Source organism: Calonectris borealis, chromosome 2, assembly GCF_964195595.1.
Source record: "Calonectris borealis chromosome 2, bCalBor7.hap1.2, whole genome shotgun sequence".
Taxonomy (NCBI): domain Eukaryota; kingdom Metazoa; phylum Chordata; class Aves; order Procellariiformes; family Procellariidae; genus Calonectris; species Calonectris borealis.
The window spans coordinates 159,709,128-159,722,646 of NC_134313.1; the positions used below are offsets into that span (position 1 = coordinate 159,709,128).

Here is a 13,519-nt window from a genome sequence, read left to right on the forward strand (position 1 = left end):
ATTAGCAGCTTGATGGGAGGTAGGAACAAGGGTATAATTTGTAGTAGGGGCAAGGTGTGTGTTAACTGGATGTTGTTGGGTTTTTGTTTTCCAAAATCAACTTGGGAAACTCTTCTGTGGACACCTACTAGTCTGCTTTGTTTGGGAAATAGTTTTGTGACCTGAAAACTGAGGGGTAATTCAGGTACTTAAACATCTAGTGCCCCGCGTTACCCACGATGTGCGTGTGTGACTGGCAGACACGGCCCAGGGTCTGCAGAGCCCGGGCCCCTTCTGGAGGGTACCCTCGTGCCTGAAACACCACTGGACGCTCAGATCTCTCACTAATGACTTACCTCTGTAGATGACTTACCGATTCTTCATTTTTAAATGCAAGAAAGTAGCTGCTCATGTATGGCTGGTGAGCAGATCAGAGCCTGGCAGGGACAAACCCTGTCCCTGGCGAGGCTGGTAGGAGTGGTGTTCAAAAGGACCCCGCTGCGGCGGGGACGCGGGCAGGAAGGTGAAGAGGAGGAGGGCTCACGGGGTCTGGCCTTTACCTGGGGAAACGTCGGGGAAGCAGCAGCAGCGCTGGAGGTTCCTGCCCCAGCGGCGGGTGCTCTGCTGAGCTGCAGGCCGGGCCGAGGGCAGCTTTCTGCTGCGGCAGCGTGGCTGGAAGAAAGGAGCTCTGGCACTGAGCTGACACGCGGGCTGGTCCACTCACTGCTGAATGAAACCGTTGCTTGAGTTTCCTACATCTGCCCTCCTGTCTGCAAGCCAACTTCAAGAACTTCAGGATTAATGGCGGTGTGTTCATCTGAGGAGGACCGGTGCTTCATGGCACTGCGGCTGAGGACAACGGGGCTTATCCTCAGCGGCCCCAAACAGCCAGATGTCCGCTGTAGCCCGTGTAACGAAGACGGTTTACCCCGCACAGGGGTCGGCCCGGTGGCACTAAGCCCTGTCTCAGAGCGAAAGCCTTGGATGCAGCACCGCTGGCCCCCTCGCCGAGGCCTCCCCCCCGCCGCGCCGATGTGGCACTGCCTGGAGGTCGCGGCAAGGTCGCGGCATCGGGATTTGTGGGAGAGGTTTTAGCAGTCGGCTTTTTCCCAGCAACGTCTAATCTCTCAAGTTTGCAAAGGAAGAATTGCACTGAATTGCAACCTAGGCAGAACCAAGGAAGGAAATACTTCAGAGATTTCCTTCTTGATAACATCCTCCGTTACTGAGGGCTTTCATCCTGCGGTCGTGGAGTCCTTTGTATTTCTCTGTGATGTTGTGGGGGCCAAACAGCCAAGGTGGCAAAATAAAAGCACGGTTCATTCCACCTCTGGTCAGAAGCTTGTGCCCCATCCAGCAGCCACAGATCTGGCCCTGATGATTCACACATTCCTGGCTCCGGCTTCTGGATTACTGCTGCCTTTGTAGCCCTTTTTTTATTTATTTTTTGGAACGCAGCTATATACCCTGGAAGAAAAATTACGGGCTTCCTGTTGAACGCGATCCAGTTGAAGATCTGCATGGACTTCGCTCTGCCTGCTTGCGAGGGTGCCCTGCGGGCTCTGCCTGCCGCTGGCTGCCGCTGCCCGTGCTGCAGCAGAGGGAGGCAGCGGCAGCCGGGGGCAGGCAGAGCTGCAAGGGTTAGGGCGAAGTTATGGAGCTTTTAAGGGCCGCGGGAGAGACCGTATATTCCAGCTCCTTCCCAGCTGAATGCAACTAGCTTCTTTGTTCCAGTTTTCCACAGTTTCATACCCATGTGCATATGCAGTTGGCTTGGCTAATTAACATAGTTTGGTATTGCACCAGTAAATACAGCAGGAAAGGGCTGCGGTGACAGAAAATTCAAGTCTTTTCTGACCGTTAGAAAATATTACGGGCATTTTTGTGCAGTTCGAAATGTATTTAAACAGAAAGGTGAGGAATTAGGGAGGCAGCCTTATACACTCTATGTTTCAGAAGCTGAAATAAAATTTTGGCAATAAAAGAGCATCATGACAAAATGTATTTAAAGACTTAATTATTTAAAACTTTACTAGAAAGTAGTCCTTTAAATTTTCTTAGTCTTTGAGAAAACTTAATTTTCTCAATGGTATTTACTCAGATCACTTACGTGGAGATGATTGTACTGCATACCCAGGTACTTCTGAAAGAAGGCTTCTAAATACTTTAATATGAATAGCCCTTAGATTTTGAAGAAAATATTGTAAGATGGCACATTTGATGATAGGTGGAAAATTAGTGTGAATACATCACAAATGCAAATTTAAGACTTGTAACAGATTTAATCTTCATAGCTCAGACGGAACTTTTCACAGCAGCCCCTTATGTCTCTCAGAAAAGGGATTAAAAACTCAATGTTCATTTCAGGCTTGAAAGTGTTTTGTGTAAAGATGGTTCTTTCTTGCAATTCAGAACTTTTGCTAGGCTTTTGATTTCCATTCTCCAATTTTCTGTATCATTACTAATTGCTCTTTTAAGTTTGTAGCCACTGAAACTTTAATGTCGGAAACCTTTAAGAAAAAGAGTATTTGCTTTCTTAAGGCATCCTTGTTTTTATCCTACTCGCTTGTGAAATTTAAGTGTTGACTGTAGCAGCAGGGATGCTTTTAAAGACTTTCTTTCCATCAAATGCAGGTAGTTCTGCCGTAGTGCTGTGAGGGTTAATCCTGCAGATGTACTCCTGTATCCATGCTGAGTTTCTAGTGGAAGAGAATTGAGTCATGTTTATTTCTGAGCATCAAGGCGGTTCAGCATGCAAATACTGAAGTAATTTTAAATAAATTAAAAACTTTGCAAAACATAGTTTGATGATACAATATTATCATTTTCGTAAGAAGTAATTGCATTTAGTACTTTCTCAGTAACAAGCAGCAGTGACCCTTCCAATTTTCCTTAAGAGGAAACAAAGAAAATCTGGCCTTCTCATCGTACGTTATATTTACATCAGATTTGCACTTAAAAATAATTCAATAGTATTGCATTTTATTACCAGGATGTGGAAGAATTTATTATAACAACTGCTTGGCTTAGTTATAAATAGCAATACTGCCTGTTTGGGAGCCTGAACTGCTGAACCACATAGGTAATCCGTTGTCAGAACCTATTATCGTTTAAGTTATTGGTGGGCATGAATTAAAGATTTGTTACTGTCAGACTGAATACTACTTAAAGACAGTACCTAGGGGCCAGCCAAGAACAAGGGCTGTTACGCTCAGTATTGTTCACATGGAAGTAACAAGGTCTCTAAACAAAGGCAATCTAAAAGAGCTTGCGTAGTTGGAAGATGCCGATCACTTGAAGGATTAATGAAAGGCATGTAACGTGGCCAACGAGCTCTTGATGAGAGACTTTTTTTCTTTAAAGAATATTGGGGTAAGGTCTTGATAAGGATTAGCTAAGTGCAGAGATGGAGAGATGAAGCAAAGGAGAAGAGAGATGGTCAAAAGGAAGGGTACCTGGGGCGAGTGAAATGAAACTGAGGGAAGAGAGGATATGGAACAGCATGAGAAGAAAAAGCCAAGTTAAATGGAAGAAGGCCCAGAATTAAAAGTGAAATGGAGCATAAGGATGTGTTAAGGATCAGAGGGTCCCTGCTGCTTCGGTGTGCCCCTTCGGCTGCGGGTTGTTTTCTGTCTGTTGGGTTTTTTTGCCTTGTCTCTGTTTCTTGGGACTCCTTTCCTTTTTGCCTTGGTGGATTGGGGTGGGGGAATTGCGATCATGAAGCCTGAGTAATACCCTTGGAGGTCAACCTGGGCTGAAACACGGCTTGTCCAGCTTGCTACAACTAAGGGTGTTACAATGATCTGTCCGGGCTTGATGATGTTGCAGCCACAAAGTAAGAAAACTACTTCTGCCATGAAGAAAACGATTCTTACTTTTTATTTTCTTCTTAAAAATGCTGCTGTCTTGAAAAATAGAAGTTCAGAGAAAGCTTCTGATGAGTCCTGGTAGTGTTGTCATAAAGTGTTGTCATGTTGGAAAACTAATCATGTTCCTACTATTCTTTTTCACTGCTTAGGGATTCTTTCCCTTTAATAATCTTGTAAAACATAAGAAGAATTTTAAAATTAATTTCACAAATTTTGTGTTAATAGGCAAACTTTGGACCAGAAGTATGAAGGTTGCTTACAATATACTACATAAATTAGGCACAAAACAAGAACCAATGGTACGACCTGGAGACAGGGTGAGTATCTATCTCAATGATTTTTAATTACTAATAATTCAGATCCCACGTTGACAAAGAGAGAATGAGGTATTTGGGGTGCTCAGAAGAAATTAACGAAGTGAAATGTTGGGGGGATGAAATCTGCCTTTTACTCAGAAAAAGACTGATCAGTCAGACAGATGTTTTGAACTGCATAATAAATTACCTGAGCTGGTACTTACTGAATGGTAACTTGAAGTTGTGGCAACATCAACAATAAACATTCCCATGGAAAGGGATTTTTGGACATAGAACAGCAGTCTGTTTAGCAAAAGCTTGCTTATGGAGCCTGGAGGTGTCATGTGGGTAAAAAACTTACTAATGACTTTGTAGTTGTTGAGACGGTAGAAACAAGAGAAGCATTGTGGAGGACAAAGACAAGCAAAGTAAGCACATCTTGGCAGCAACTTAAATAAATAAATTACGCTGACTGGTAACATGGAGAATGTTTCCATTCCTGGTTCCTGACTCTAATGCAGCTACTGCTAGAGGCTGAATCTGGATGAGTGGATAAAGTCCACAGAGAGCAAGGGTTACAGAGGTAACACTTGAAGTTGTTAAATGAAGACAAGAACATCCTGGTTTTGCTACTGACGTACTTACAAACCTACCACTTCCTCTGTCAAGGCTGGCCGAGCCTGCTACCCCTTTTCTCTGCCAGAGCGTGTATAGAAATTTCCACGGTCCCATTCCAGGTTGGCTTTAAGCCATGGAATGGAGATTCCAGAACAAATCTGTCAGAAATACGAATTTTAGTCCTGCCTTAGTGCTTAGAGTTGTGAGGGTGGGATTAAGTCTTACTCCCCCAGGGTCTGATAGCAGTTCTCAAGCTGTTGGGTCACTTGGTCCTCTTGTGCCACACGTGAGAAGCACGTCTGTTTGCATTACACATTTCTTAGGGCTTCAAAAATGAGAGCGTGCAATAATGCTTCCCAAAAAGACAAAAGAAGAAAAAAAAATTTAAAAAATGAAACCTGACAGTCCTTCCTATGTTTCTTTTTGAAATAAATCATAAAGAATTTAACTAAAGGATCTCCAGATCCTTACTCTAAATTGCTTTCCTACAATGTCATTCAGCCAGGAGTAGGATCTGAAGCATCTCTTTTACTTGATATACAAGTGTGTCTCTAAGCAACAGCAGAAGAAACAAGTTGTTCAAGTGTACACATAAAAACTATCCACCCAGAAAGCTCCAAAAGGAATAAAGTTCACATATGGGCAGCGTACATCTCTCCCTATCTATTGTGTGCTAACTGGCCGTCTTCGTATTCATTTACTGCAGCAGCCATTGGCATCTCCTAACATTAAGAAAGGATTTGTGGATAATTCAGGCTGAAAGCTGGAAGTTTAGCTAGTGCAGGACACATAAACAACAAATTGCAGCTCTTCTAAAATAAGTCCACCTAGATTACAGTGAAACAAATGTTTATAGCTGAGTGCTGAAAGCATATGCTTTGCGTTGTAAAAACATCTCGCCTAGCATCCCTGTGTAACAGAAACATGATCATTTGAAGCAACTTCATGTTGAAGATGAGGTGTTACTGTACTTCTGATGTTCTAGGCTGTTATTCTGGCTGTTATCCCCCTGTTGTAATAACATAAAAGCTTTCTAACCTCTTTGAAGATGGCTTTTTATTCTAAGTAATGTATTTTGTGTGACAACAGTTAAAGGTAGTTTTTAAATACTAAATGAAATACAGACATCTATTTCTGGTCTTTTCTAACTGAGAGTGTAATTGTTTCCTTATGTTAATATTATATCAAATTTGGAAAGGCCTTCTTCCCTTTAAAAGCATCATCTATCAATACAATCTCTATTTTTCATGACTACCATTACATCACTCCTTAGGTTCTTTGTCTGAGCCAAAAAATAGGTGAATGTGCCTGCATTTGATTCCCTGTTTCTGGTATTACTATAGTACATGACAAACTGCATTTGCCTTCTACAGTAACTTCAGAAATTTAACCTTGTGTCACTCCAGACAGCTGCCTGGAAATTAAGCTTGCCTGCTGAAATAGCTACTAGATAACCAGGTTCTCATCTGGTAATATACACTCTATGTTTTGTTTTCCTTCAGCCTTATCCCTTTTTGCTTTTACAGACATTATTTATTTATTTGGTACAGGTCTGTTAGTGATTAATGTTTTTTGGAGGGAAAGTTAATGCCTCATCCCCACTGGACTTCAGTGAGATTTTTTCACCTCTGTCAGCTCCTTTGCAAAGATTCCCAGCCAAACCTTCACTGCGTGTATGTAAACAAAGACCAACACAAAACCCAACAATCCTCAAATTATCTTTTGGGATCTTTCAACATCTTTCAGATGTTTGCTGGGCTCGGCAAATTCTACCATCCCCTCAATGCACCTAGCAAAATCCCTTCCTTTCTGTTTCCCCTGAGGCTATTTATGGTATGTGCATGGAGAATACAACAGTAAGCTTTGCACAGCCAAATCCAGCAGTTGAATTGTTTTATGTGCAAGCGTACAGATAAAGTAGCCATGTATTTTCTCTAAAGTTTCTCTAAACAGTTCTGAAGTTACAGGCTTCAGCTTAAAAACAGGGATATTTTGGACCCACTTGGACAAGGTTGGTTAGATTTCTTCTAGTTGAAGAAATGAAGTTAATCTATGGGAGGCGGCTATCTTTGAAGCCATATGAAACCACTGGAAACACTTTTAATCTCCAGTAACTGAGCCTTGGAGTGTGTATGAAAACATGGTTGGACACGATGATCTTAGAGGTCTTTTCCAACCTGTATGATTCTATGATTCTATGATTCTGTGATGATTTTACTTCAAGAGATTGAAACACAGAACTTCTGTGGATGTCAAAGCAGTCAAAACTCAAGAGTTACTAAGTAGTTTCAGCAAATTTTAAGATGCTGTAATAATACACTCTGATCCTGTGTGCAAGTCCAAGGAAATTAAGTTCAAAGTCATTCGCCATGCCTTTGCATGCCACTTCAGTTGACCGTGCAAGACAGTTACCAGCTGCATTACAGCTGTTTAAGACATGAGCTGAGAACGTGCATCTGACTGAACCAAAACAAACGTAGACAGGATCTAGCCACTGAGGTTGTTCACCAGTAAGTGAGAGCAGTAGTCTTCCCTGCCCTTGCAAGGAGAGTCGCGGGCTCTCTAAGCTGCTGGATCCTCAGCGAGACCGTGCACTCTCGCCTCTCCTTCCCCTTTGCCCCTGGAAGATCTAAGACATTGACTGCAGTGCCCGCAGAAGTGAGCTGCATGGTTCAGCACTTTGGGGGAGGAAAGGCGCCCAGTGAGCATACAGGTGATTTGCTATGATATTTTGTCTTTTCTTGGCATTCTTTTATCTAAATAGTTTCCTAGCCCTATAGCTGTGAAGTTTAACAAGTCCAGGCCTAGGTTGGCATGCCATATGGCCAACATACAGCTTCTGGATGTGACATTTGCTTCTCTAGATATCAGCTATTTGTGTTCTCTAAGTACACAGAAACTTCTATACTTGGACAACAGTCCAATCCTAAAATGAAATTGTTGTATGAGGCAAAACATAGGGAGACAAAACATAATGTGTTAATGATTGACATAATGGCATGGTAAGTCTGGGTGATTTGAATTTGTCACAGATCCACTTTGGTTTTGATAACTTCAAGCAAATTATTAAATTACAATGTAGAATTCTATTAATTCCATTTACGTGGTTATTTAACATCTGTAAAGCAATCAATAAATTGAGAACTAGATGAAAGGTATTGTCAGTGTAGGAAACAATGCAGCATGCAAATATTTAACTCCATTGTAAGTGAAAATGTTCACAAAAGGAATATCTATCAGAATAAATTCCTTCTAATTCTTCATTAGGTATTTGAATAGTTATCATAGAAATGTTTCGGTAATCATCTGTCTCCAAAAGGAAGCATGTAAACTCCAATTATCGTTATCTGAAACCTGGGATAAAACATTTTTAACATATGTCTCTTTGTTTCAGGTAACACTCGTATTTCCTAACAATGATCCTGCTGCTTTCATGGTAGCGTTTTATGGCTGCCTGCTTGCGGAAGTTGTGCCCGTCCCTATTGAAGTGCCACTTACAAGAAAGGTGGGGAACTGAATTCCTTCTCTATACTGCATTTTAAAACTTACGTCAGAACAAATCACAACTGAACATAGCTTTTGAGTACATTTTTGTGGTTAACTAGCTCTGAATCTGAGGATACAAAGATAGTGCTGTGTGGTGAGTTATATATAGTTCCTTCTTTTGTGTGATGGAAAATCTCAAGATGTGCTTGCAATTTCAGCAAATGCAGGTCCGTCTGGAAAAGGAGAGGAAAATTTTCCAAGACAACAGCACTGCCAGTCCTAGATGGATTATCTTTGTAGCCTCTCAAAGCATTCTGGTGTTGGCCACTGACAAAGAATCATTGGCAACAACTGCTGATTTTCCACCTGTCCCTGCAACCCAAGCTATGTTATAATGCCACTAGTGCTGTGTATGCTACTTCAAAGCAGTGATGGAAATGCCTTCTCCTGTGTCTGTATGTGCATGTGTATCTCTAAGCTTCCGTCACCATGGTCATCTCTGCCAAGGGTGGCACTTGAACAAATTAAGTTTGGGAATTCTTGCCACAGAACATACATTCATAGAGAAAACTGACCATTGCTAATCAAAAGCCTTTCACGTCCAGTGTTGGTTCGGAGATTCAACCATGTATCCTAGGGAAGTGTTAGTAGACAGATACGACAATTCCAGCCAGAAAGAATGCCTGGGGGCAATGAGGGGAGGGGGCTCAGTGGTGTAGGTGAGCCACAGCTGGGAAGTTTACACTGATGCTGCTGAACTTGCATTTTTTTCTGAGGATGTATGCCTTGAAGGCTGTAAATACAGCAAAATGTATTTATTCATTACAAGTTCTTTTTGTCATATCGCCTTAATTTTACCATGGCTGACCACAATGCCTGTTGTAAGGTTCTCTCAGATATCCCCTTATATAATCCCTTTTTTATTAGCTAGCACTAATAAAGCCTTACTTTAATTATTTGGTCTGGAATTTTCCACACCAAGTGTGTTCTTTAATCCTTACAATCCTTTCTTTTTTAAACGAAATTCTTCTGGAAAATGTTGACTGAAGCCATGAGGTGTTTCCAAGGAAGGGGCTGGGGAAATGTATTGCTTCGCTCACATTTTCAATTTTTCAATTGTCAAGGGCTTTTCTTTGAAATGCTCTGGTGTCACAGCACCCTGGAGCAGAAGCTCAAATCTTTGTTTCATGGACAGGTACCCTGCCTTTCAAATGAAAAGCCATGAAAACAAGTTTCTAAGCCCTCATAAAGTCTTTGCGGTTTGCACATCTCATATAGCAATTTAACAGCTAAAAATATCTGGAGATTCCTTCCTAACTGAACATCTTTGAACCTTCCTCATCTCTGAGAAGTTGATCTCATCATTTCTCCAGCATGTTCACACATGCCCTGGCCAACATCTGTAGTGGGCCCTTGCGACGGTGAAACCAGAAGCTGGCAGGGAGAGAATGGGTGGTAGCTGGAGGAAGGGACAGTTTGCTGAACTGGTGAAGTAGTAGAGAGAGATGGGGGAAAGCGAGTGGATCAGACAACAAAAGGCCATGATCCAGCTGAGCAGACGTGAGAGTACCTAAGCAGGAGGAAGGACACCGGGAACCGAGGGAAAGAGGAGACAGGAGGTGCCTCAGCTTAACTGGCCAAGACTGGAGGAAAGGTGCAAGTGAGCTAGAAAGGCTCTGCAAGGAGAGAGGATGGGACCTCAACTAGTCTGCTTGCTTTGGGGGATACGATTATGCTATTTTATTTGTAAAAGTTGTATTTGAGAGCATGAGACGTGGACGTGAGGATAATAATTTTAGTAGAAATACAGCACATTTGCGTCAGGCTATCACCATGCTTTCACATATGAGTGCAGTACCTTAAGATAGTTTGAGGCAGTTGCATAACGTGGTGCATTATTTCAATATAAAACAGAGATTTTAAATGCATCAGCAAAAAAAGGAGAGCAGTCTGCGTACATTTTAAGATCATACAGGGTGCTCACATGAGTAAGTCTGCTTTCATTCTACAAAAAAAAGAAGCAACATGGCTTTGAGGGATAAAAAATCGAATATGTCTTTCCCTGTTACTATTTTCCGAGGTTTAATGACATTTTAAAGTACATGGATAGGTGTAAATTTGATTTATTTTGGAACATCTAATACCACATCCATCCAGTAAACCATAAAATCCAGCTGTCCAAGTAAATACTCTATGTCAAATTAGTAACTTACCCTAATTTGGCTGAACCTCTTGGTTTGTTTTTTTTTTAAATATGTGTGTATATATGGATATGTATGGATATATAAATATACACTTACACATGCATATATCTACAGACTTAGACTGTTTAACTATTGCCAAGATCATTCCATAATGTTTAAATATCAAATTAATAAAATAGTAACAGAGATGTCAGTGGTACAGTTAAAGAAGCAACATGATCTATGATCTATAAATAAAACTATGCAATCTCATGGCATATACTATTGCAAGTATTTTTGCATTTGTTTATATGGAATGGGAACTGGAGTGGAAACAATGAGATGAAAATCATGTTCTGAGTAGTCCCAGAAGGAATACCTCTGCTTGGTCAAATGGCAGCGGATTGCTTCTGGCATCCATGGGAAGATGTCATTCGTGTCATCACACAATGGCCTAGACTGTTCTTTTATGCTTTCCCATTATTTGTTCTCTTTTCTACATGCTTCAGTACATTCTGGCAGTGGACATTTTTTGGTTTGCTTTTTGGAAGACAGAGATGTGAACTAACAAATAGACCAACAATTATATTACAGGCTAATACGGACTTACAGAATAAGCTGATGCAGGATGAGCTATTTCAGGGAGTTATATTATGAGCACATTTTTAATATTAAAATTTGCATTAGAGTGCTGTTCTGCATTTTCATAAAGCAGAGTTTTTTACAGCTCTGTGCAAATTTTTTGTGCCTGGCAGTTTAAAATTGAGCAGTAATGTTTGCAGCCAGATAGCCTTTTGGCTTACATATTACTCTGCAGACATCTATAACCATATGGAAGTAAAGGCTTTTGCTTTACCAGCCCATAGATTTTGTGTGCATTCCCTTTTCTTTGTAGCATGACTGTTATTTTTTTTAAGATTTGGCAGGGTTTTTTTCCAGTTCATTATTAGGTGAGGGTCCATCTCTCCTTGCTCTTTCCTTCTGTATCCCACCTTTGTGTTGACAGAATGCCTAGAATTAGTTGTACTTTCCCTAAGGACTTCAGGAGACCTGTCTGACATGGCATCTGGGATGGATTGCCTGAATACCCAGCAACCACGCAGCATTCTCCAGTTTAGTTTTATTCCCAGAATGCTTCCTGGTGTTCAGCAAAGACCTGGATATTGGCATTCACGTCAGTATGGTTTTGGCTCTTTAGACTGGGGAAATCAGATCTAAAATTAAAAACTGAAATCCCAGGCTTTTTTTTAAGTACATCAAAACTAACTTTTTATTCTAGAAGCAGCAGTCAGGGGTTCCACGGTCATTGTAGCAATAGAATAAACAGCATGTTTTATTTCTTCTTCTTTCCCTGCATTAATACTGAAATGCCTATATCATGAACACTCCCCAAAATTTCTATAACTAATCCTCATGCCTTCGATCATGGGCTATGTTCTTTTAGAATAGTGTCCCTCTTTCCAAATATTTTATGTTTCCCAAACATTAGCAAATAGTATGTTCTATACAACATCTCTTCCTTCAGAGCTGCCACTTTTGTTAATCTTTTCTGAAGCTGGAGTGTTACAAATTGTTTCTTTGTATATGTGGTATGATGTGAATTGCAAACTATATATCATAGAATGTGCCATCATAGTAGATGATACGGGATTTTCGACTTGTCTAGTTCAAATAGTGATTTATTATTTCCCGTATGAAAAGATATTAAAATATGTTTTTGATTTCTTTTTCTTTAGATTTTTTAGGTTAATGTTTTTTTTCCATTTGATGGGCACCTTGAAAATTACTATTATTCTACTCTGATACAGTCAGGGGAGCTAATCAGTTTTAATCTTAAAATAACATTTTTGTCCTCCAAGCACATTCATAGTTATGCTTGATCGCATGCTGTGAATATATGAACAAAGTGATCCCATGTAGATCTTTATGGCCTCCTTATCATAGGCGCTGAGTATTTTTGCAGGGTATGACATGAAAGCACGTAAAAATCTGTTTCTCAGTCAAAACACTATTTCCTCGCCTGTTGGATTCAATGCTATGTGCGCTGCCTGCAGGCATTTCTGTGTGCTTCTGGACACTGGCTCTGGCAGTGTGATTGGAAGAATGTGCCTGTGTATTGTCATAGGAAATCTGGAGATACCCACTGCAGGACAGTTGGGTTTTTTAAAGGATGCTTGATACCGGATAAAAACTGTTTTTCAGGAGCTCTTTTTATAAAATCCTGAGAAGTTAGGTCATTAAAGCTTTAAGAGTAGCCAGAGAGATATATCTCTTTAAAGACAGTGAAATTGTCCCAGTCCTGTCTTCCATTTGAAGGCAGAATTATATTCCAAAGGAAATACACCTTGACACCTTTCCTAGTGTTTCAGGGCCTGAGATAAAATGAGCTTTGTTTCCTCTCAGCTTTAGCCATCGTTGGGCTGTAGTGTGCCAGAATCACTGGAGCTCTACATACTTTTTAACATCTTTTGACAATGCATCTCTTTTCTCCACTGGATTTAAAATATGCATAAAAAGTTATATATTTTCTTTTCAGTGGCATAGTCTTCCAGTCCCTCCAAAGAACACAAGTGCCCGCAGCCCCACGTGAGCACCTGGTGCACACCGCTGGACCCCTGTAAGCCCTGTGCCCATCCTTCCCTCTTCATACTCTTCGGCAGCTGGGCATTGAGCAGAGGTCTTTGCTCAGTTGGCCACAGTGCATCTCAGATCCTTTAAAATCTACGCTTTCTTTTTATGTTTTCAGGTTTAGGAAATCGTAGTTTCCTAGCATATCACGTTTCATGCAGTGTCCCCTGCCAAAAATAATCATTGTCTTGTTTTCATTAAGACTTTCGGACATTAAGACTGCTCATAGTTGCAGATTTCATGTGCAAATTATAGCCAGATATCAAAGATCTGTCTGATGAGACAGCTGATTTCTTCATCTTAAAGCTGGTTATGAAAATTGCATCTGCTTTGTGTTTAATTTTTTTTAAAGTCTTTGACATTTGTGTTTTAAAAATTGAGGGTTTCCTTGATTCCTTTTCACTTTTGGTTCAAAAGTGGTGATGCTTGGCCTTTACATCTGATGATTGCCCTATTTGTT

The 13,519-nt window shown here is 40.9% G+C and overlaps 1 protein-coding gene across 2 annotated transcripts in view; it reads left to right on the plus strand.

The window, feature by feature from the left end:
• Positions 1-13,519, plus strand: part of DIP2C (disco interacting protein 2 homolog C) — a 327,128-nt gene that overhangs the window by 222,080 nt on the left and 91,529 nt on the right. For both annotated transcript variants that reach the window (XM_075144114.1, XM_075144116.1), the window contains 2 exons: positions 4,074-4,165; positions 8,157-8,267. In XM_075144114.1, the coding sequence (XP_075000215.1) occupies positions 4,074-4,165; positions 8,157-8,267 (203 nt within the window). The remainder of the gene's footprint in view (positions 1-4,073; positions 4,166-8,156; positions 8,268-13,519) is intronic.